Source organism: Camelus bactrianus, chromosome 13 (assembly GCF_048773025.1).
Source record: "Camelus bactrianus isolate YW-2024 breed Bactrian camel chromosome 13, ASM4877302v1, whole genome shotgun sequence".
Taxonomy (NCBI): Eukaryota; Metazoa; Chordata; class Mammalia; order Artiodactyla; family Camelidae; genus Camelus; species Camelus bactrianus.
Window position 1 is genome coordinate 59,593,680 of NC_133551.1, and position 25,665 is coordinate 59,619,344.

General features: G+C 46.2%; 1 protein-coding gene across 1 annotated transcript in view; it reads right to left on the reverse strand.

Annotated features, from left to right (window-relative positions):
- OPRD1 (opioid receptor delta 1) overlaps positions 1–25,665 on the reverse strand; it is a 38,627-nt gene that overhangs the window by 7,255 nt on the left and 5,707 nt on the right. The window contains exon 2 of the mRNA XM_010948075.3: positions 1,897–2,246. Coding sequence (XP_010946377.2) covers positions 1,897–2,246 — 350 coding nt within the window. The remainder of the gene's footprint in view (positions 1–1,896; positions 2,247–25,665) is intronic.

Sequence of the window (25,665 nt, forward strand, 5' to 3'; positions counted from 1 at the left end):
TGTCATAGTGGGTTGAAGCACTTGGTGCACTCACAGGGCAGAGGGGCAGAAACATGTGGGAGTCCGGAGGTCAGAGCAAGGCCAGGGAGGCACATCTCAGCTTAATGTCAAGAACCTTCTGATTGCCAGACTTGTCCAAAGATAAGAGGGGAACAGGGATGGAAATAGTTCCCTGTTCCTGGAGTGTGGGCTTGGTCTGGATGAGCATCTTAGGGGATGCTGTGGGATTCAGATATAGGGCTGAGGTTGGCCCAGGGGACTCCCAAGACCTCTTGGGATTCTGGAATCTGAGAAGCCACACAGTGGACTTGGAGCCGGAGAGCTGTGAGAAAGGGACTGGGATCTGCAGACATAGTGGGTCCACAAATCATCAGGCTGGCAGGACCTCCCGTGATGACTGAACCCAAAGACTGCATTGTACAGATGACAGAAGCAGGCCCAGAGAGGAACAGCACTTGTCCAAGTGGCTTACAGAACTAAGTGCCAATGGCACACACCGGGGGAGTGTGTGTATGTGTGTCTGTGTGTGTGAAAGGTAGAGTATGTTGGAGGGGGATTAGGAGGCCCATCTGGCCCAGCCCCCAGGAGGCCTATAGTTAATGGCCCGTAAACTGAAGGTTGACAGTGAGGAATGGGGCCCGGCTGCTGAGTCAGGACTAATTACTCAGAGACTACACAAGGGCTCTACCCTTGTGAGAGTCCAGGGTGGCCAAGAAGTCTCCCACCAAGCCTGTTCCCCTTTCCCACAACACCCACAATCTGCAAACCTTCACCCTGGGGGGGCTAAAAGAAGCAACAGATGTGGGGGCAGGAACTTCACATTCTAGGCCAAATTCTACCAAATGTTGACTGTGTGACCCTAAGTAAGCCACCTGACTTCTCTGATTCTCAGTTTTCTTACGGTCAAATGGAAGTAGGAGTGCCTGCATCGTCTATCTCACAGGCCTAATCGTAGCTGCTATTTAATGGGCCTTGGCAATAAGCCAGGCGTTGTCCTAAGTGTTTCACACATATAACCTCATTTAATCTTTTCAACACCCCATGGTATAGTGTGGCTCAGATAGGTCAGTGACCAGTGTCTTTGGCAGCCTGCTAAACCACTTTTCCCACTTATTTACATCAAGTTGGGGTCACGTGACCAGCTATCATTAGGAAGAGACGGGCCATGATATTTAAAAGTGCTTGTGCTCTCACAATTCCCATAGTCCTCTGCTGGCTGGATACTAGCACACTGCATCCAAAACCATCATTTGGAGCCTGGATTCCTGAATGACTGTGTAGAATAGAGCCCCTCCTCCTCTTCTCCTCTTCTCCACATTGGATTGTGAAGTGAGTGAGAAATAAACTTCTACTGTGTTAAGCCACTGAACTTTGGAGCTTGCTACAGCAGCCACCCAGACTGATACAGGTAGTTACTATACCAATTACCACTTTACTGTGAGGAAATGCACCTGTCATTCTATGCAGGCCATTCTCTAGGCCTTGCTTTGGTCATCTGGGCCAATGGTTTTCCAGTTGGGGTGGAAGGGAGTTTGGGATGGGATTTCAGGTCTTGTGGCCTTCACTGGTCAGTGACACCCTCATCCCATTGGTCATCCATCTGTCTCCCTATAGGTCAGTCACCTGTACACTTCTGGCCATTCATAATCCCATTCATAAAATTTCTTTGGCCAGCAATCCATGTGACCACTGACCAGTCATTCATCCTCACAACAGTCCACCATTCACACTCTCATTGGTTGGCTATCCACAGTCCCACTAGCCAGCTATCCACACGTTCATTGGTCAGCAATCCATACCTCCACCCATCCTGGTAAGTCGCCTGCAAACCCACAGAGGCCCGTGTGCTGCCTCCTGTGGTCAGTGACCTGTACCAAGGCCCACTCCCTCACTCACCCCGGGGGCGGGTCACGGCCATGACCATGATGGGTACGCCAACACCTGAGGCCAGGACCCAGATGCAGATGTTGATCAGCTTGGCCTTGGCAGGTGTGCGGAAGTCCAGGGCCTTGACGGGGTGGCAGACGGCAATATAGCGGTCGACACTCATCATGGTGAGTGTGAAGATACTGGTGAACATATTGTAGTAGTCAATGGAGAGCACAGCTTTGCAGAGCAGTTCCCCAAAGGGCCACGTCTCCATCAGGTACTTGGCACTCTGGAAAGGCAGTGTGCTGGTGGCCAGTGCGTCTGCCAGGGCCAGGTTGAAGATGTAGATGTTGGTGGCCGTCTTCATCTTAGTGTACCTTAAAAAGAAGTGCATGTGTAATTGCACCGTTTCAGTTTCACAGGAAACTCAGGGAGGTGAAATGACTTGCCCAAGGTCACACAAAAGGCCAGGGGCAGAGGTGGAACTATAACCCTGAACTATCTGATTCAGTGTCACTCCTTTTGACTGTAAGAGATACGAAAGGATTTCTCTGGTGGGGGTGGGTAACTTTGGCAGGAAGTATTTGAGGAAAAACCCTTCTCTTCCAAGGAGTTCTAAAGATAAAATGACTCCAGAGGAAAACAGGTCTAGGTTCTAATCCTGTCTCTTCTATTTATTAGCTGAACTCTAAGCCCCAGTGTCCAGAACTGTAAAAAAAAAAAAAAAAAAAAAGAGTGGTACTTTGACCGAACTCCTAGGGTTGTTATAAAATTTAATGAGATGATATAGTATTCAGCCCTGAGCCCAAAGCATGGTAAGTACTCAGTTAGGACAGCTGTTATTATTCTTCATACATAAGAATGAAGCTGGGGGCTAGTCCAGAGTGACCTGACCCTTTGGCATCTGCCACTGACCTGGTCTTTCAGGAATACGATTAGCCAGCTCTGAGGAAGCCAGGGCAGACTGGCTGGGGCCTTAGACAGTCTAGGGTGGTCTCCATGGTAGACCAGGGCTCCCAGTCCTCTCTGTGGTCCCATCCAGACCATCTTATCCCCACTCAGCTGGACTCACCCAGCTGTAGGGAAGGGGAGAGGGTGACAGAGTCACACATCTGACCCAGGGCATGAGCCCAGGTGTCCAAGCCAGACGTCTGCAACAAGCTGGGCACTCAGAGCTCTGCCATGTCCCTCCATGCTCAACGCTGCCGCCCTGCCAGCACAACAGCTGGCCCCTTGTTGGGCTCACATTTACAGTCTTACAGTCATTGCCCCTTCTGTAGCAGGGCCTGGGCTGGGCACCCAGTAGCCTAGAGGAGGCTAAATACACTGAAACAGACCATCCAAGGGCACTGTGATCATTGCAGAAACACATGCACAATGAGGCACTGGTGAGGATGCCTTTCATGCCCCTGGAATGATCTGAGAAGGGTTGCATGAGCAAACTCCTCAAATTTCAGAGCAGGAAGAGCCCTGAGAGATGGAAGGAAGTGACTTTACTAATGTGGGTCCCAGGATCCCTTTCAGAATGACCAGAAGAGCCTGTGAGAAGTGCAGATTCTGGAACTCCACCCCAGACCCTCTCAATCTTAATCTTTGGAAATCAGGCCTGAGAATCTTCATCTGTAACAAGACACCACACACCCATGATTCTCACGGACTCTAAAGTTTGAGAAACACTGTGTAGCCTAAAGCTCACACTGGGGAGAGATGGGAAATTGACCCCAGGTCACAGAGCAATAGTGGCAGACTCAAGGTGAGAACTTAAACCTCACCACTCCCAGACAGCACTCTCTCTCCACCCTCCACCAAGGGTGGAACCACACTGCGTGTCTCCAGCCCCCTGAACTGGAATCCCCCTGACAACACGCCGAGCCCCAAGCACCCAGGATGAGCACCCCAATGTGTTTTGAGTGACTGAACAAACTCATAGCAGGTAAGGCTGTTCCTTCAAGGAGTGACTGATTTGGGGAGTTTAAAAAAATGTTTGACTCCTGCATTGTCCTCCAGGGCCAGCATCTTTCCCATTCCCTACCGAAATAGCTGTCATCTGCCCTGGGGCTGGAGAAGCAAAAAGTTTTGCTGGGAGGCAGCAGAATTGCAAGTCTTGGGAAGTCTGCCTTCAGCGGGTGTGGGATCACAGCTGTGTGGGAGGCGGTCTCAACCCCACAGCTGACTTCTAATTTCACTTCTTTTACGCAGAACAATTAGAGGCTGTTCTTTGCCTGCTATTTTGATTTGTGAAGGATCCTTCAATTCCCAGAGGGGGCTGGGATGCTGGGAAGTGGGTGATGGAGCTGCGTAGCTGGTCCAGGCGGGGCTGAGGCACAGCCGACTCCCACAGACAGGACGCCCGCAGAAGGAGGGGGTCCTCTCCCTGTGGTCCACCCCTGACTCCCACTGCACCCTGGCCTCCAAGCCCAGTCCTATTGGCCTGCTCAGACAAATCCTGGTACTCTCCTGTTCTCAGCCCCCCAGGGGCTCCCAGAAGTCCTTGCCACTGTCCACCAACTGGCCCCTCAGCTGCCAAAACCTTACCCTTGATGGATGTACCCCCAACCTACTGTTTCTTGGACACATCAAGCCCATGCCACCTCAGGGCCCAGGGACTGCTGATCCCTCTGCCTGGAACCCTCAGCCCCCAAATTTGCATGACTTGTTCCTTCACTTAATTCAGGACTCTATTCGAGCATCACCTCAGAGAGGCTGCCCTGGCCTCTCTCCCCCATCTCCTTACGCTGCTTTGATCTTCTTTACAGCAAGAACCATCACCTGACTTTATCTTCTTTCATCTCCCTTTGTCTCTCTTACCCGTAAGCTCCCTGAAGGCGGGGCACTTTGCCCATTTCATTCCCTGCCAGATTGTCAGGCCCACCAGTGGCATCTGGCAAACAGCAGGCCTTCAGTACATTTGCTGCACAGATGTCTGGGTCCAAGCCTCCAGCTCTCACGGGGCCACTGCAGCAGCCTTCCTGCCCCTCAGTTCATCCTCCACATGAGTCAGGGTGCTCACTATAAAGGGCAGCTTTGCTCACACAGATTTGACTCTACCGCTCACAATCCTCCCATGGCTCCCCATGGCCATCCGGACAAAAGCCAAACTCCACACACCAGCATTCCATCTGGGTCCCCTCCTTCCCCGCTGTGCCTCCCCCTCACATCTAGCTGCATCTGTAGTTCCCTCAGACATTCGTTCTAGCATACCCTCCTTTCTAAGAGACAGCTACTGTAGTGGTTTGGCAGGAATCCTTCCAAACCGCATATATGTGGTTTCCACCAATGTAATACAATTAGTATGAAAAGTCACATAGTTCGATAATGAAAATCGTTGCCCCTCTGCCCTACCCTTCCTCACTTCTTTGTCCTGCCCCTAGAGGCAACCATTTATTTTATTTTATATTTTTTTTTGCTTTTTTGGGGGGATGGGGTGGTAATTAGGTTTATTTATTTATTCTTAGAGGAGGTACTAGGGATTGAACCCAGGACCTCATGCATTGCTACCACTTGATCTATACCCTCCCCCACTGGAGGCAACCGTTTTTAATGTTTTTTGTTATTTTTCTAGTGATTATCATCATAATTCTAAATAATAGGCTTAGAAAGAGAAAGAAAAATACCATATGATATCACTTATATGAGGAATCTAAAAAAAAGACAAACGAACTTATTTGCAAAACAGAAACAGACTCTCAGACATAGAGAACAAACTTGTGGTTACCAGCGGAGGAGAGGGGTGGGAGGGGATAAATTGGGAGTTAGAGATTTGCAGACACTAACTGATATATATAGAATAGATAAACAAGTTCATGCTGTATAGCACAGAGAACTATATTTGATATCTTGTAGTGACTTACAGTGAAAAAGAATATGAAAACGAATATATGTATGTTCACATTTAACTGAAATATTATGCTGTACACCAGAAATTGACACAACATTGTAAACTGACTATACTTCAATAACATATATGTATATACACGAATAAATACGTAATAGGCTTAAATGTCTATTTCTTGATTTATCTCTTTTAGACACAATCTGTTGAAGTTTGTATTCGGGTAAGCCAGATTATGCAGCAGTAACAAACAATCCCAAAATCTCAGTGACTTAATACAAAAAAAGCCTGATTTCTTACCATTCAGTGTCTCCAGGACAACCATATTCCATGAGGCAAGTCCAGCCTGCTTCAATCCTGTGGCTCTGCTATCTTAACCCAAGGCCTCCTTGATCACCACAGAGGGAGAAGGGACAGCCACAGGGCCATGTAAGCTTCTTTCTAGCTGCAACACAGCTCTTTTACTTAAAGTTGACTGACCAAAATCAGTTATATGGCCCCACTCAACTGTAAGAGGCTAGGAAGTAGTCTTTTATGTGCCCAGAAGGAGGGAGAACCAAATATTAGTGAATACTGCTAAGGTCCTCCACAACTCTCTAATGCGATTAGATTAGATTAACTCTCTTACGCTACCCAACTTCCTCTCTCCATCCTTCCAATATAGTTTAACCACAATTTTAAAAAAATTTTAGCTAAACTGACATTCAGGGTTTATATTCTTTTTTTTTTTTTTCAAGGTTTACATTCTTATGACTTTGTAGATGCTATCCACTGCTGAGCCAAATGGTATACTATAATTGCATTTATTTTCTAATACTGATTTTTGTTTTTCCTGGTGTTAATAATTGCCTCTTTTTTTGTAAATCCATAAATACCTAAAACATGATTTATTGCAAGCTTGACATATTAAAAAAAAAAAAAAACAACTCTAGACCTAGATACCTTAGAGTAAAACTCCAGAACAGAAAGGTAAAAATATTTTAAAAGCAACTTAAGAGGAAAAAATTATCTATAAATGATTGGCAATTTGACTGACTGCAGATTTCACAATTCAGTTTAGAAAATACGTTTATGGATAATGTTACCAAACAAAAGTTTGTGTGTCCAATGCACAGTGAGGCCAAACAAACTGAAACATTGGAGTTTGAAGTAGAAAAGGGTTTATTGTAGGGCCAAGCAAGGATAATGGGTGGCTCAAGGTCAAAGAACTTGAACTCCAATTGTCTCTTTTTTTCATGTGTTCAATTCTGTGTACATATTGCTAAATCTCCTCAAACACTCCAGCAGACCCATAAAATGGCCTTTCCATGCAGTCACATAATCCATCAGTTCTTCTTGTTTTTCTAGTGATCCACGTCCTGGAGCTTCTCTCCTCCCCTTTCCATCTGGGATGGGTTGCTTTCTAGACAAGCTGTACACCTGTCCTCCTGCATGAGAGCACTTGTTTCCTGGCTGGCAAGCCTTTTTTTTTTTTTTTTTTTTTTTTTTTTTTTTAATCTTGGTTGATGTCCTCATTTTGGTGGAGCACATCCTCTAGTCACTTCCTAAGAAAGGGCACATAGGAAATAAAATCTTTACATCCTTGCATGTCTGAAAATGTCTTTCTTCTATCCTCACTCCTGATTTCTTACTGTACGTAAAATAGTAGACAGAAAATTGTTTTCCATCAGAAAATTGAAGGCATGGCTCCTTCATCTTCTAGTCTCCAGTGTTGCCATTGAGGTATCTGAAATCATTCTGATTCCTGATGTTTCGTATGTAATCTGTCTCCCTACCCCTGAAACTTTTAGGAGTTTCTCTTTATTTCTAGGATTCTGACATTTGTGATGATGTGCCTTGGGGTGGCACTTTTTCATTTTTACTAGACCCTCTCAGTCTGAAGGTTTATGCCCTTCAGGATGAAATGTCCCCTCATCATTTCTTTGATCATTTCCTCCCCTCTGCTTTCTCTGGAATCCCTGGACAATCCACTAGTCAGATATTGAGCCTCCTGGACTGATTCTCTAATTGTCTTATCTTTTCTGTTTTCCAGCTCTTTCTCTTTTTGGTACATCTTCTGGGAAATTTCCTTTTCATTATCTCTCAACCTTTCTATTGATTTTTTTTTTCACTTTATTTTGGCTGTCATGTTTTATATTCCCAGTGCACTTTCTTCTCTTATTATTCCTTTTTTATATAGCATTTATAGCATCTTATTTTATGGATACAATATCTTATCTCTCTGAAGATACTAATAATTTTTGTTTTGTATTTTCTTCTGCTTTCTACACTGTCTATTTGCTTCAAATGTTTTTCTTTATTTGTCTGCTTTGGCCTTCCTCTTTTATCCTGCAGACCCCCTTCAAATTTCTGGTGATATGTGACTAAAGGTTGATCTTTGAAGCACTAAATAACTAATTGGCAGCTCTGTGTGTGTGTGTGTGTGTGTATGTGTGTACACGCATACTTATAAGAGGGTCCTATCAACTGGTGGGCTTCATTCTAGGGGGACTGAACGAAGATCCGGCTTTTACACTAGGAACATCTAAATATCAGTGACTGTAGGTCTCTTCTTTGGGGTCTTCAGAAAAGAATCCTCCCATCTCCTGCCTGGGGAGCACACTTCTGACTGTCAGGATTCTGGTACAAGAGCTGGAGTGGGGAGCTGGGAAACCTCCATTTTTTCCTTCAGTATCATTCTCTGACCCTTTCTGTGTCTGCTGATCCCAAGCTCAGTTCCCCTAGGTTAACTTCTCCAGGGAAAAAATCCGGACCTCTTGCAGAGTGGAGGGGTGGTCAGCTGGCTGAGCAGGGTATAAGAGATAGTGGGCTAAGGGTCTCACTGCTCCGTGTCTGGATAACCCATCCTTGTGCCTGGGTTCAGCCCCATGCCTCACCCCTGCTCAGCCTGTCCCTTCTCTTCCAATTGCTATCCATCACCCAAATATGTGTTGACATCCCTTAAGGAACCTAAACTGAGATACAAGAGGTGATGTGATTTGCCCAAGGTCATATGGCCATTAAGTTGGCAGAGCTGACATTTAACCTAGGCTGTCCAGGGCCAACACCTGGTAATGACTTTGCTATTCTGCCCCTCAGTGCTTGTTACCTTCCTTTCTCTGCCACTACCCTCTCTTCCTTGACCTTTTCAAGGAATGTGAACTTACTATAAGCTGAGGTTTGTTCACTCATCCAACAGGGATTAATCTAGCACCTGGTATGTGTCAGGCAACTGAGCAAGGGATATAGGAGTGAAGATGACAGTCTGGCTTCTTGAAATTAATGATTGTAGGGAGGGTGTAGACACTGAACAAATTGCTGCACTTTTTAAGTAGGGCAGTGACATGGTTTGTTTCATGTGTGTTTCTTAAAAGGTCATCTGACTACCATGTGGAGGCTAGACGGAGGGGAGAGCAGGAGTAGGCAAGAGAATGAACTTCCTAGAAAGTTAAATTGTTTATTTCCCCACACTTCAAAATCCTACACTGGTCTCTTAATTCTTTTTTTTTCTATATCAAAAACGTGTAAATATGACAATGGACCCTTATCTTACGCCATATTAAAAAATTAGCTCAAAATAGATGAAAGACCTAATGTAAGAGCTAAAACTGTAAAACTCTTAGAAGAAAACATAAGCGGAAAGCTTCATGACACTGGATTTGATTTCTTGGATATGATACCGAAAGCACAGGCAACAAAAGAAAAATAGATAAACTGGATTACATCAAAATTAAAAACTTTCATGCATCAAAGGACACTATCAGCAGAGTAAAAAGGCCACCCACAGAATGGGAGAAAATATTTGCAAATCACATATCTGATAAGGAGTTAATATCCAGAATATATAAGAAAAGATGCTCAACATCATCAGTCACTAGGGAAATGCAGATCAAAACCACAGTGAGATACCACATCACATCTATTAGGATGGCTACTATCAAAAAACAAAACAAACAAACAAACAAAAAACAAAAAATAAAAAACCCAGAAAATAACAAGTGTTGACAAAGCTGTGGAGAAATTAAAATCCTTGTGCACTGTTGGTGGGAATGGAAAATGGTGCAGCCACTGAGAAAAATAGCATGGCAATTCCTCAAAAGAAAAAAAAAAGGAAATAGAATTGCCATATGATCCAGCAATTCCATTTCTGAATATATACCAAAGAGTTAAAAGCAGGATCTTAAAGAGATACCTGTACACCCATGTTTATAGCAGTAGCAGCCACAATAGCCAAAAGGTGTCCATCGACGAATGAATGGATAAACAAAATGTGGTCTGTACATACAGTGGAATATTATTCAACCTTAAAAGGAAAGAAATTGGTCAACTAATCTGCAACAAAGGAGGCAAGAACATACAACGGAATAAAGACAGTCTCTTCAGCAAATGGTGTTGGGAAAACTGGACAGCAGCATGTAAATCAATGAAGCTAGAACACTCCTTACACCATACACAAAAATAAACTCTAAATGGATCAAAGACTTAAACATAAGACAAGATATAATAACCCTCCTAGAAGAAAACATAGGCAAAACATTATCTCACATACATCTCAAAAATGTTCTCCTAGGGCAATCTACCCAAGCAATAGAAATAAAAGCAAGAATAAACAAATGGGACCTAATTAAACTTACAAGATTTTGCACAGCAAAGGAAACCATAACCAAAACAAAATGACAGCCTATGGAATGGGAGAAAATATTTGCAAATGATGCAACTGACAAAGGCTTGATCTCCAGAATATATAAGCAGCTCACACGACTTAATAAGAAAAAAACAAACAACCCAATCCAAAAATGGGCAGAAGACCTAAACAAGCAATTCTCCAAGGAAGAAATACAAATGATCAGTAGGCACATGAAAAAATGCTCAATATCACTAATTATCAGAGAAATGCAAATCAAAACTACAATGAGGTATCACCTCACACCAGTCAGAATGGCCATCATTCAAATGTCCACAAATGATAAATGCTGGAGAGGCTGTGGGGAAAAGTGAACCCTCCTACACTGCTGGTGGAATGCAGTTTGGTGCAGCCACTGTGAAAAACAGTATGGAGATTCCTCAAAAGACTAGGAATAGACTTACCATATGACCCAGGAATCCCACTCCTGGGCATATATCCAGAAGGAACCCTACTTCAAAAAGACTGCACCCCAATGTTCATAGCAGCACTATTTACAATAGCCAAGACATGGAAACAGCCTAAATGTCCATCTGATGACTGGATAAAGAAGACGTGGTATATTTATACAATGGAATACTATTCAGCTATAAAAAATGACAACATAATGCCATTTGCAGCAACATGGATGTCCCTGGAGAATGTCATACTAAGTGAAGTAAGCTAGAAAGAGAAAGAAAAATATCATATGAGATTGCTCATATGTGAAATCTTAAAAAAAAAAAAAAGAAAGAAAGAAAGGAAAAAGACAAATGAACATAAATACAAAACAGAAACAAACCCGTAGACATAGAATATAAACTTGTGGTTGCCAGGGGGGAGGGGAGTGGGAAGGGACAGACTGGGAGTTCAAAACTTGTATATACTGACAGGTACACATGGAATAGATAAACAAGATTACACTGTATAGCACAGGGAAATGTATACAAGATCTTGTGGTAGCTCACAGTGAAAAAAAGTATGTGACAATGAATATATGTGTTCATGTATAACTGAAAAATTGTGCTCTACACTGGAAATTGACACAACATTGTAAACTGACTATAACTCAGTAAAATTTTTTTTAAATAAAATAAAATGAAATAAATAAAATAAAAATTTTTTTAAAAGGAAAGAAATTCTGACACACGCTACATGGATAAACCTTGAGGACTTTGTGCCAAGTGAAATACACCAGTCACAAAAAGAAAAAAGCCTCTGTGATTCCACTCATATGAGGCACTTAGAGTAGTCAGATTCATAGAGGCAGAAAGTAGGATGGTGGTTTCCAGGGGCTGGTCGGGGGAAGGAAATGCGGAGTGATTATTTAAGGGATACAGAGTTGTTTCAGTACAAGATGATAAAAAAGTTCTGGAGATAGACGCTGGTGATGGCTGCACAACAATGTGAATGTACTTAATGTCAGTGAACCGTACACTTAAAAACGGTTAAAATGGTAAATTTTATGTTATGTGTATTTTACCACAATAAAAAAAAAAAAAAGAAGCTGTGGGTAATCAAGTGCTCTCACTGTGTCTGTTTTCTAAGCTAGAGAATTTGGTGAGGGAGTTCTTTAGAGCCATTCATACTTAGCTGTGTGACCTTGAATAAATTACTTCACCTCTCTGAAGCAGCTTTCTCATTGGTAATTTCAGTGCAATCATGCCTTTTAGGAGCCAACACACGTGAAAGCATCTAGCTTACCAGCTAGCACATAAACAAGAATTAGCAGCCCTTTGGGGTTTATTTCCCCTGATATTTTTCTGCTTTTTTTCCCCCTCATAGAATTCAATCCTCTATGGATTGGCCCTAACCCTGGGGAGGAATTCTCTTGACTCTGAGATGCCTTGAGAAACCCGTTGCTTTTTCCCTAGGTCACAATCCCCACTAGCTCATCTTGACTTATGCTGGGAAATTTGCTCCCAACCATCCTTCTCAGACCTCAGTGAGGCTTCCTTTATACGAAACACCAAATGGCCAACTACGTTGGTTTCAGAGCCTAAACCCATTCCATCATCTGTCAAACAAGCCCCGCTGGCAGGGAAGAACACCACCATCTCTATTACTTCTCTTTCAGTCTGATGGAGGTTTGGGCAGGCTCTGTGACTGCAGCAAACCAGGGCCACATGAAAGCCACACACGCTCCTGGGCCTCCGGAGAGCTGGGCTTCTCAACTGACAGGTAAGCTCCTGGTAAGACTTTCCTCCCCTAGGCAAACCCATGCAGTTAGTTAGACTGGCTGACGTCTTAATGTGTGGAGCCCAGAAGAGGGCTAAAACATTCCCTCCTTTCTACAAGACCTTGATGGGACTGGTCTGACCACTTTGGGTGGGTCGTTTGTTTTCTTTAAGTAATATTCTCAAAGTCTCTTTTCTTTTGTGTCCCAGGCACTACACCAAAAGCATGATTTGATTCATCCTCAATGCAACCCTGAGTATTGAGACCATGTCCCCCTTCTACAGATGAGCTAAGTTAGATGGCTTATCTAAAGACAGGCCGTTTGGAAGTGACAGTGACAGGATTCGAACTTAGACCTGGTTTCCAGAGCCCACGTTCATAACCACTTGAGTCCGTGCCTCACTGTTCACTGTCCCCCAGCCGCCTGCCACCTGCACTAGCTGATCACACACTAGCCATAGAGGGGCCCCAGTCGGGAGGCCAGAACCAAAGGGAGGGAACTGGTCCAGAGGTGGGCTGGCTCCAGAGCATTCACCTGTTTTTACGCATTCCTCGACCCTGAGACGGTCCCAGGTTTGGAAACGATCTGCTCACAGTCCAGGTGGGGTCCAGGAGAGACAAACTTATAAACATCAGAGCAACGTAACAGGCACCATGACGGGGCCCCAAAGGGCAAAGAAGAGAGGTCTGTTCAGAACAAAATGTATACCTCTGGTCACAAGTGAAGGGCAACCCAGATTTGTGGTACAAGCACCACGTGCCAGGTCTTTCTCAGGCATGATTTTATGTACTTCTCACACCTGTGCTTTGTTTTTCACTAGAAAATAAACATTTGTTGGACATGGACTCTGTGCCGGGCACTGGGGAAAGCATTTTACATCATTCAGTCTTCCCAGCACCCCTACGGGGTAGGTAGTATTTATTATTCCCGAATTACAGAGAGCAGTCAAGGAACCTGCCCAAAATTGCAGAGTCAGAAAGGGGCTGAGCAGACTCAAAGCCCATGCCTTCCTCTTGACTGCAGTTCCAGCTTCTTCCCTGCGGACCCAAAGGGTGTGCCCCTCACAACTCTCTTTCACAATGAAAATATAAGCTCCCAGAGGCATGGCAGTGTCCTGGTCACCACTATGCAACTGGGACTTCCAGTAGCGCCCAGCTCAGAGTAGGTGCTCAAAACACATTTGTTGAATGAATAAATGTCGATGTGTCTGTTCTCCACGCTAGACTGGGACATCCTTCAGGCAGGAACTGGGTCCCCTTCACGCTGTGCAGAGATGACACAGTGTTTACTGGAGGACGCCCTGTGGGACGGAGGGTCAGATGCCGTGATCCCTGGAAGCAGCCAGCCCCAGATCAAAGAGCTTTGGGACAGATTAGGACAGTTCTCCCCTCTTCCCTGCCCACTTTCTTCCTTCCTCCCCTCCTCCCTTCTATCCTCAACCCAGACCAACCCAGGTGTCCTGAAGGACACCTGGGCCTGCCCCCGTCTGCCCTTAATCTGAAGTGACTCAGCGCTGCTGTGGCAAAGAGAGATGTGGTCAGATCATCTACCCAAAGTAGCTCATTTGTTTTTAACTAAACTGGTATTCTTCTTTCCTCTCATGCACAACAGCTCATTGGGGTCAAAGTCAGGCCAAGAGACCGAAAAACAAAAACAACAGCAACAGCAACAAGGCAAGAGCCCCAGCCCTCAGTCTGATCAATCTCATGGCATCTTAGGAACCAATTCGAACAAAATGGCTTCAGCCTGGATCAAAACTCATTTGGTCCCAAACAGCATGGATTGCCGGAGTGTTTAGAATTAATTTTATTCCCAAGTGCGTTACGAGATCTCAAAAATAACAGCTGCTCACTATAAAAGATCCAAACAGTACAGATTTGTTCCATAAAGAGAGTTTAAAAACCACCATCAACAGTGCAGGCTATCATTAACAAATGACAGGCACGCACTTGTGGCCGTTGTATAGAAACGGGATCCTGCTCTAACACTAGTTTTTCTGTTTTTGTCTTTTAGTTAATAGACTATTTTCTAGAGCAGTTTTAATTTTTTTTTTTTTTGGAGGGAGGAGGTAATTAGGTTTATTTATTTTTTTAATGGAGATACTGGGGATTGAACCCAGGACCTTGTGCATGCTAAGAACACACTCTACCACTGAGCTATACCCTCCCCATGCCATACGGTTGGTTATATAACCTCTTTCCTCTCAAAAATATTCTATGACCATCTTTCTATAGCCATAGATACAAATTAATATAATTTTTGGTGATCGAGGAGAGTCATTATTATTCTAGTCCAGAAGTCAACAGACATTTTCTGTCAAGAGTAAGAGAGTAAATACTGTAGGCCGGGCAGGCCCCGTAAGGTCTCTGACGCATATTCTTGTTTTTTGTCTTTGGGCTTTTTGTAACCCTTAAACAGTGTAAAAACCATTTTTAGCTCAAGGACCAAACAAAAACAGACCACAAGCTGGAGTTGGTCACTTACAGATATTAAAGCACCTGAATAAAGTTACTTAATAAGTCCCCTATTGAAACTGATGCAACATTGTAAACTGACTATAACTCAATAAAAACAAATAAATAAATAAATCCCCTATTAAAAGATATGTAGGTTGACATATATAAAATAGATAAACAACAGGGACCTACTGTACAGCACAGGGAACCATATTCAATTTCTTGTAATAATCTATAATGGAAAAGAATCTGACAAAGGAAAAAAATATATATATAATAGATATAAAATTGACTCACTTTGCTGTACACCTGAAACTAACACATTGTAAATCAACTTTACTTTCACTTAAAAAAAAGATATGTGGGTTGTTTCCACTTTTTTGTTATTATAAATAATGGTGTGATAAAGATCTTTGTGCACACAGCTATCTGATGGTCTCCTTGGGGAAAATTCCTAGAATCTCCAAGCTAGAAGGCAACCTCACAGTGAGGGCATGCCCTCTGTGGCACTCCAGACAAATGGCCATGCAGTTTCTGCTTGAGTAGGTCCAGAGACAGGGAGCTCACCACCTGCTGGCACAGTCCATCCCATTGTTGGGACAAGCACAGGGTAACAAGTCCTTCCTTTTATTTGAGCTGAAAACTGCCTCCTTCTCATTTGGCACCATTTTTTTCTGGTTCTGCTCACAGAATCACAGAATCTAAACCTAAAACCCTTCTCTCTTCCATGTGTTGGAAAATAAAGATATTAGCAGTACAACCAGCTGGAATGAGACCTGAGTTAATACAAGTAAGGGCCCAGTGCATGTTAGGGGTTACAGCTGGTTGGTGAGCTGCCTTCTCACACTGTGTGGCCATTCCTTGGAGCCCCTGTCTCCGCGGGTCCTCATGCATTCATGAATGTGATTAGCAGTAAAGATGATACCACCCTCTTAGGTTAAGGGAGGGACTCAGATGATGCAGGTAAATCACATCACAGGCACTCAGGCCAGGCCTTCTCCCATCTTTCCAGGCAAGTAAATCAGGCCAAATCCATTGTCTGTGGCTTCTATAGCCTCAAATCCATTAACGTGGACAAGGCCACAACAGGAAGAGTGGCCTCTGTGGACAAGTTTCCAGGTTTCTGCCCCATGGCTGGCTGATTCCACCACACCCAGCTGCAGGTTTTGTGTATTCATTACCTCACTGGCATCACTGCTGGTGGAACATCAGCTTAACCCACACCCTCTGGTCACATATGCCCCCCAAACTGGCCTCCCCAGCTCACAACTCTGTTCATCTTCTCCTTCTAAACCACTCCAGAAATTCCCCACTCCCTGCACCTCCAGCAGACCCTGTTCCCACCAAGGCTTTAATAACTATAGTGGGCTGAATGGTGGCCTCTGAAACACAAGTCCCTGTTCCCACACCCACTACCTGTGAATGTGGCCTTATTTGGAGAAAGGGTCTTTATATATGTAATTAGGTTAAGGATCTCGAAACCATCCTGGATTATTGGCGTGGGCCTTAACTCTAATGATAAGTGTCCCTGTAAGAAACACACAGGGAAAAGCAAAGGCCATGGGAGGATGGAAGCAGAGATCAGAGTGATGCAGCCACGAGCCAAGGACTGTGGAGCCCCCCGAAGCTGAAGAGGAGAAGGATTCTCCCCAAGAGCCTTCAGAGGGAGTGCAGCCCTGAAGACACCTTTTGGACCGCTGGCCTCCAGAACCGCAAAAGAATACATTTCTGTCGTCTTAAGCCCTCAAGGTTGCAGTAATGTGTTAGAGCAGCTCTAGGAAACTGATACAGTAAAAGTGCAGCCGAGGAGAAGCGTGGACTTTGGCACCGAAATTTAAGCCCCAGCTCTGCTTCTAACTAACTGTATGACCTTGGGCGAGTTCTAACTTCTCTGAGCCTCAGTTTGCTCCTCTGTGAACTGGGTCTAACCATCCTGCCTCCTGAGGGTGTGGTGAGTGTGGAATGAGTCCACGCCCATGGTGTCCCCAGCACACTGCCTGGCACACTTATATCGTAGTGGCTTCTCTTCTTGTCCAGATGAGGAAAACAGGCCCCAAATGACACCTGGTGAGCTGCCCAGGGGTCCTAAGGCTCCTGACTCCTTTCCTGGCCCTTGGTAACCTACCACTGTTGGGGTGGGACACAGAGCCCTGTGCTGGAACTTCAGCACTAGAAGAGGCTCTGATCTATAACACTAAGTTCAAACCTCCTCTCCCAGTTTACAGATGGGAAAACTGAGGCATGGAGAGGGAAAAACAATTGTGCAAGGTAACATAGAGCATTGGTTCCCCTGACTCCTGGGAACCCAAGTTCTTTCTGCTTCTCCAAGCTGCCCTCCCAGGAGCTAAGTCTCAGATGAGGGTTCAAGGTGGCTGAGGCCAAAGGGAAACAGGGGCTCCTGGTGTTCCTGAGAAGGCCCTGGGCTCTTAGTAGATGCCTACATTCTACTGGACCAAGGCTGGGCCAAGGAGAGAACCATCCCCATCACTGTCGTCATTTCACCCCATCTCCATCACAGAAGCTCCACTGACTCAGTGCTTAACACGGGCCTGATGTATCTACTGCGTTCTGTCATGACATTCACATAGATTGTCTCACCTAATCTCTCCAACAATCCTATGAAATTGCTACCCTTATTATCCTGGTATGGAGGAGGAAAGAAAGCGTTGGGGAACGTACTGGGTTGAATAATTGCCCTCAAAATTCACACCTGCCTCAAGCCTCAGAATGTGACCTTATTTGGAACTAGGGTCTTTGCAAATGTAGTTCATTAAGATGTAGTCATACTAGCTTAGGGTTGGCCCTAAATTCAGTATGACTGCTGGTGTCCTTATAAGAGGAGACAGACACACAGAGGGACACCGCCGTGTGAAAACAGAGGCAAAACTTGGAGTGATACAGCTGTTAGTCCAAGGGACGCCAAGGACTGCTGGCAACCACCAGAGGCTCGGCGAGGAACGATTCTTCCCTAGAGCCTTCAGAGGGTGCATGGCCCTGCTTGATTTCAGACTTCTAGCCTCCTGAACTATAAAGAATACATTTCTCCAACATTGAAAAAAAAAAAAAGAATATATTTCTGTTGTTTTAAATCACCTAGTTGAGGTCATTTTTGACAGCAGCCCTAGGAAACTAATACAGAGGGTTAACCGTTCTTGCCAACAGTGGCCCAAAGCACGGAAGCAATGTCTGTTAAAATCACTCTACTCCCCAGCTCTCCCAGTAAAAGAACTATTTTTTTGCCAGGAATATAGAATGGTGGCACTGAAAGGAAAGGTGACTGGTATTTACTGAGCACTTACTATGTGCCAGTTGCTCTGCTAAGCACCACATATGTGTTCACTATCTCACTGAATCTGCACCACCACCACAGGAGGCAAGCATTAGTCTCCCCATGTTACAGGTGAGGAATGTTGAGGCTAAAGTAACTTACCCAGAGTCCCATGGCCAGGAGTGGCAGGGCCTGAGTGAGGCCCAGGTTGACTCCAGAACCCAGTGTCGTGACCTCTACCTTATCTTCTCCTCCCTACCTGTCAAGCTCAACCTCTTTCTGTTGTCTTAAGCCCTCAAGGTTGTGGTAATGTGTTATAACAGCTCTAGGAAAGCTGCTTTTACAGCTGGTTTTACAAACGGGGAAACCAAGGCACCGCTACTGCAGTGATCACAAAGTCTCTGCCCACGCCGGGGGAGGAACAGCTTAAATAAAGCAACTGCCAGCCAACCAGGGTCCAGCTGGGGCTCCCCTCTATTTGTAGACAAAGGGTGGTTGCTCTTCCGACTGGCAAAACATGCCCAGCTGGGAAACAAGGGCTGTGAGCTACAACCCCACCCACCCTTTAACGGGAGTGGCAAGTGGCCAGAAATTAATTAGCAATCTCAGTTTTGGCAAAGTGTGAGGAATGAAAGTGGTTAATTATAACAAGGCCCAGTGAGTGTGTTGCAAGAGAAGATTAATGGCTGGAACATGGAAACACAGGGCCCCAGGGCTGCCTGTGAGTGGGGACGCTGGCCAGGGCACATTCGGCAATAAACGGGGTGACACCTTGCCCAGTTCAGTTCAAGAACCATAACGTGCTCATGCAAGGGAGGAAAGAGAAGCTCTTGTCCATCACTTCCAGCATAAGGATGGCTGGACCAGGGGAGGGGGAAGCTGGCCAAAATGGAAGCCCCAAGAAAGCAGATTTCCTTAAGTGTGGCAAGTCAGCCCATGAGTCTCCAGAAATTGGACATGTCCCTCCTACAAACACCTATTGACATGCTGCCTGGGTGTCAGACCCTAGACTGGGGCTCCAGCTAAGAACAAAGGATGCTCACCCCACCCCACACGCCCTCATTCTGGGAGAGAGAGAGAAATGAGCGATCAGGAGTTTGAAAAGTATGTGGTCTCTGCTCTGATGGGGATACATAGGACACTGTGGGAACACAAAGGAGGGATATGTGTTGGCCTAGGGGCATCGGAGAAGGCTCCCTGAAGGAAAGACTTACTAAGCTGAAAAGCAAGGGGCTGCCCTGCAGGGAACAGGCCTGAGGTTCCTGCATATCTTAATTCCCTCTTGTCTTGCCATTGCAGGGTTTTTATTATAGATCCCAACAACTCCACAGAGGGAATCTCATTAACCAAGGGCCAACTAGATATTTAAGAAATACTTAGGGATGCTGCCTCAGAGTCAGGGACTGAGCTAGGAAACAGGATACAAGATGAATGGGATGCAGCTCCTACCCTCCAGGGGCAGCAGGATAAAAAAGATAAACACAGAACAAGTGATTACACTGCAACGGGAAGACACTGTTTCATGACCATTGATTTTTCTTCTGTGTCTCCCCTCTTTCTGTGTAACAGGCACTGGATGAAGGTACTTGATTTACATCATTGCACTGAATCCTCATGACAAATGACTATGGTAAGCACTATCACTGCATTTGGCAGACAAGAGGACCCTGAGGCTCAGAGAGGCAGAGAAACTTGCCCCAAATCACACAGCCTATAGGTTATAGGACTAGAACCCAAGCCAGGGTCAGTCTGACCCTGATGGTAATTAGTTCTATGTGTCCATTAGCTCTGCCTCAGAATAGATCTTACTGGTTCTTTTGTTCTGGTAGGACCCTGACTGACACAGACCTGAAAACTGTGCTCCAGGCTGAGGCTGGTGCCAGGGAGCCACACAGTCTCCTCACCTAGAAAGGACAATGACAAACACCGCCACGATGGGTTGTTCGGGAAGGGGGAGGTGGGTCAAGTGTGATGAGAGGCAGCGTAATGAAACGGAGAGGGGGCTGGCTCTGCCATCAAACACTTAATAACCACGGTGTCCTCAGGCAAAAGTCTTAAATCTCTGAGCCTCAGCTTCTTCATCAGTAAAATAAGCACATCATATGGTTCCTACTTCACAGAAGTGTTGTGACAATTACGTGTGCTTTTGCATGGAAGGTCTCCGGCATGGAGCCCTATAATATGGCTGCAGCATATGCTCATTTTTGCCACAGTTGTACTTGGTGGACTTAATTATTTTGAGTCCTTGTTACTGCCAAGTAAAGGTTCCAATCCCATAATTCCATGTAAAACAATTGCCCACAAGTTTATCAATCTTAGCGACCTTATATGGACATTACCCAGTTTCTCTAACCTGTCCCTCCCCGCACCCCCAGCCCCAGGGCCGCTCCTTGAGGACAGAGGGCGAGGCAGGCCCTGTGCAGAGCCGTCCACACACAGCCGCTCCTCCACTCACACCCACCCTGGGACCTGGATATCAACACATTCCCGTTTTGAGCACAGTAGGAACATGTGGCCCAAGGTGGGGGGGGGGCTTGTCCAGAAGAACAGAGTGACCAGAACCGGGACCTCAAGTCACGTGTTCCAGAAAGTCCAGGTTGCCCTCCTCTAGGCCCTTGGCCATGCAGGGCATGACTTATTATACCTCCTTCTACCTGCCACACCACAGAGTTTCACTTTTGTTTTATTTACTAACAATTTTAGTAACTGCCTAAGTCAATCTATCCTGCTCCATGGCCTCTCCCTGGCTGTACAAAAAGTCATCTCGCCACACCTGGAATCAGAGTCCAACCTTCTTCACGAACATTCCTTCGTGGACACTTTGCACGAGAGATCTCTGGGAATCGAAGGGCCTCGTTTCAAAGGCCAACTCTGCCGGGTACCAACTGTGGCCTGAAGCAAGTGAATCATCACCTCTGAGCGTCAGCGGCTTCAACTGTCAAACGGAGAGAAACCTGGTACCAACCCGATAGAGTCAGGAGAATTAAATGAGATGATATACGTGAGGTGCTCAGCTGGACACAGAGCTGCCCACCTCGTCAGCCCTCAAGAAAGGTCAGTGGTGCTATTTTTGGTGTTAAATCCTGACAAGTCAAAGTGCCAGGCTATGCTGTAGACCCCTCCCTTATCTGAAAAGACCAGGCCTGAGCCCGTGGAGGGAGTATCTTATGGCCACCTGCCCTGCCCAGCAGGACAGCCCCCTGACCACGTGTGGGCTCTGCTCCCTCCTCACTGGGAGGATTGGAAAATCACTAGATGCGGGGCATTTCCTAGCACTTCAGGAGGATGAGTTTTTGTAACCAAAGGAAACAGATGATCTCCATCTGTCCTGCAGGGGCATCTGGCCTGGCCAGAAGAAGCAGTTTCTTTCCCCTGGCTTAATTCCTGCCTCTGTTCCCAAGTCCTAGGCAACCAGCCAAAAGGCAGCATTATCACCGACAACTTCCTGTTGTGGGCCAGGCCCTGTACTAAGGCCATACGTCATCTCCCTTAACCTTTGCCCTCACTGTTCCCTCTGCCTAAAACACTTCCTCCTAGCAACTGGCCTCTGCTCAACTGTCTCCACCTCCCCAACCTCCCCACCTACATCTACAGTCCCGCCACACACTCCCCCCATGCCTTCTTGGTTGACCTCACTGCCTATAGCACTAGCCTTACACCTATGTATTTATTGTCTATTTTTCCCCACTAGAATGTCAGCTTCATGAGGACAGGGGCTGTGTCTTGATCATTGTTGCATACCTCGCACCTAGACCTGTGCCTGGAACTTAGGAGGGGCTGCTGAATGTACATCTACCTGCAATGTAGGTGTTTTTCTATCATCCCCATTTCACAGGTGAGAAAACAGTCTCAGTGAGGTGAGCCCAAGGCTGGAAGGCCCGCAAGAAGCAGACCTGGATTTGAACTCCAGTCTCTGAAGGATACAGCTGCCCCGTCAGCTGCTGGCCCTGCTCCAGGAAACTTGGGCTCTTTGGGCCTGTTAGGGGTTGTCAGTGGCCCCCAGGCTGGACTGCCTGCTTCTCATGCTCCCAGCTACTCCTATTTCCAGCCACTCTTTGGTTCTCCCTGAACCCAGGTAATCCCAAGCATGGAAAGAGATGCAAGAGGGTGCAGGGGGCAGGAAAGACAAGTTCCAGTCCTGCCTCGGCCACTGTCTCAAAAGACACAGAACCTCTCCAGGCTTCAGTTTCCTAATTTGTAAATCAGAAGGACTGGAACTGACATACAAGATGGCAGAAGACAGGGCAACGGTTAAGAATGTGGGCTCTGCGATCAGAATGACCTGGTTTCAATCTGACTCCGGGACTTTGGGCATGTTATATCGAACATTCTCTGAGCCTTTAATTTCCTCGTCTAGAAAATGGGGGCAACAGCCCTCACCTCATATGGATCTGTGAGGATTAAACAGGATAACATACATACACCTCTAAGCAGAGTGCCTGGCACAAAATAAGCATGCAACAAAGACAGGCATCATCCATGATTCAAAATTCTATGCCTTGGTGAAAAGGCTACCTCTGCAGGGGAGGAGGCCACGGCCATTTCTGCCTCTCCCTGTGTCATGTTTATTGAATGGGACTTTTGGACCTCACAGGACTCTGGAGTCTGAGTTCCTTCCACTTATCAAGAAAGACTCAGAAAGCTACAGAAGACACGATTCCTTCTGCACACACCCACCCCAGCCAGAGACAAAGCTGCTGATTTCTGCAGCTGCACGGTGAGCTATAAATCAATAGAACACAACCCAGACATCGCATCCCACCCCACACCCCCCAGCTGGTAATGGGGCTGTTGCAGCCTGCAGGATGGTAAATTGCTAATTCAAGCCGGGCTTTCTGCTCTACCCCGCGATTATCCCTCTTCCTGTGCATGTTATGACATTCTGGGGAGCCAATTAGATTTAGAGGTCCCAGGACTCTGAGGTTAATGAAATCATGCCTTGCCCTTGCACAGCCCCCTTCCTATCAAAGTTCAGGCATCATCATCTGCCAGGAAGGGGAGAAGGGAATCTGAGATCACAGAACCAGAGACACATTCTTCCTTGAGTCTCAGCTGTGGGGAGAGGAGCCTGAAATTATGTCTATCTTTTCTTCACCCTAGTCTCCAGTGCCAAACCTCCTCACAGTGGTTTGTCGGCGCCCTCTTGCATACCTTCAGTGACAGGAAACTCCCTACATTACACAGCAGCCCATGCCTTCCTGAAGAACTCTGACAGAAAATTCCTTCTAGAAATTATATGCGATGTGGACAAACACGTGTTCAGGAATGTTCACAGATGCATTATTTAGACTGGCATACTACGGGAAACCACGTAAGTCCCCCATACAGAAAACATTCCTACGAAGCAACCATCAAAAATCATGTATTCAAAGAATGCCTGATAACATGAGAATACACTCAGAATGTTATGTGAAAAAGCATCTTACAAAACATTATATATGAAGTGATCATTATGTTAATATAGTATGATCCTGGTATCATTAAAACAAACACACACACACACACACACACACACACACACAGAGTGAGAGACTGGTATCATTAAAACACACACACACACACACAGCGAGAGACATGGAAAGAGATGGGAAGGAAATACACCAAAATGACAACGCTTTTCTCTTTATGGTATGATTATGGGTAATGTTTGTCTCTGCTCAATCGTCTCCTATTTCTTTTTAAATTGGGGGGGGGGTGATTAGGTTTATTTATTTGTTTGTTTGTTTGTTTGTTTAATGAAGGTACTGGGGATTGAACCCAGGCCCTCATGCCATGCTAGGCATGCGCTCTACCACTGAGCTGGGCCCTCCCCTCTCCCCACTCATGGCACCTCCTATTTTCTGAAATAACTACAGTGTTACTTGTAGTGATTTATGTTACTGTGTTCATTGTAAAGGCAAATGTCTAATATTGAGCTGATAAAGCTCCCTGTGGCATCCACCCCACAATTCTAGTTCCTTTGGGGCCCGATAAATGTCGATCAAATGAATGAGAAGCAATGCTTCCTCCTCTTCTAAATATATATAATAATAGAAAATGTTTACAGAATATTTATCAAGTTCCTGGTTCTGTGCTGAAGTCCTTCACGTCAAGCCCCATTAACTTCTCACAACCACCCTATGAGGGCCTATCACTAGTCCCGTTTCACAGATGAGAAAACTGAGGCTCAGAGAGGTTATGTGTGTATCGGCCAAGCTCACTCTTAGTAAATGTGATCCCAGGTCAGTCTGGCTCCGATGTCCAGGCTCTCAAGTGCTGTTACCCCACGCAGAGGCCTTGGAAGTTTGCAGACAGCAATCTGCCCTCCTCCCCGGCCCTGGTCCTCCCGTCTCTAACTAGACAGCCCCAGCTCTCACCTCCGTTCCTCATGTGTCTCAAGGACAGCAGCGGCAGAGTAGCCATAGAGGGGTTCTGGAACCAGAAAGACCTGGGTTTGCCCCTTTCTGGATGCGGAAGCACCTGCTCCCTCGGAGCCCTCCTGTCCTCATCTCTTGCCCCCTTGCAGGGCCATCATGCAGCTTGGAGAAGCCTCTGGCACGTGGCAGGCACTCAGGAGAGGCTCTCCAGCGCCCTCAGTGACTCCCCTGGATTCTCCTCAGTGTGTCTGTGAGTCACACACACTCCACGAGGAATGAACCTGAGACCTGGGAAATACAGGCCCCAGGGTGTGGCCAGGAGGTGCAGCAGGGGACACCAGTCAGAGCTGCTGCCTGCCCTCCCTGCTCAGCCTCACCAGAGGTCACCTGGCCCAGCCCCTTGCCTTCTGGTAGGTCCAACAGCATTCCATTTTAGAAAGGGGACAACTGAGGCCAGGGTTGCCATGGCCTGTCCAAGGTCACCAGCATTTTTCCATCACCCGAGCTGACGCCATCTAATCCACCCCACACCCACCCACATCAAATTTGTCCTCTTGAACTCCATTCTGCACAGATTGCTCCAGTCTTCTTCCCCAAGGCCTGTGACCCAAAGCTCCCTCGTTTCCCAGCACGGCTGCCTTACCGTGGGCCAAGAATGTGTCTAATATCACAATTCCAGCCTCAGCAGGGCCTCTTGCCCCTAACGTGACTCAGGCTGCTCCTCAGCCCTCCCTCCCCGCCCCATCCCCAACCCTTCCGCACCAGAATGACTCCTCCAGTTATCAGGGGCTGGTCCATGGAGTTCCTCTAACATCTGCACCTCCCCAGGAATTGTGGAAGGCAGAGACTTATCGTCGGGGTTCACCCCTGGCTGCAGGGCCTGGCCACAGCCCAGCACACAGCAGGCGCTCCTGACAACCACGGTGAGGAGGGTGTCCACTTGCAAGACCTTTCCTGCTTTGGTCCCTGAAGTTCTGCAGCCTCACAGCCACCCCAGCTGGCACTCTCAGTTCAGCCACAGTGAGCTTCCCTGCCCTCTGCAGCTCTGACAGCTGATCATATG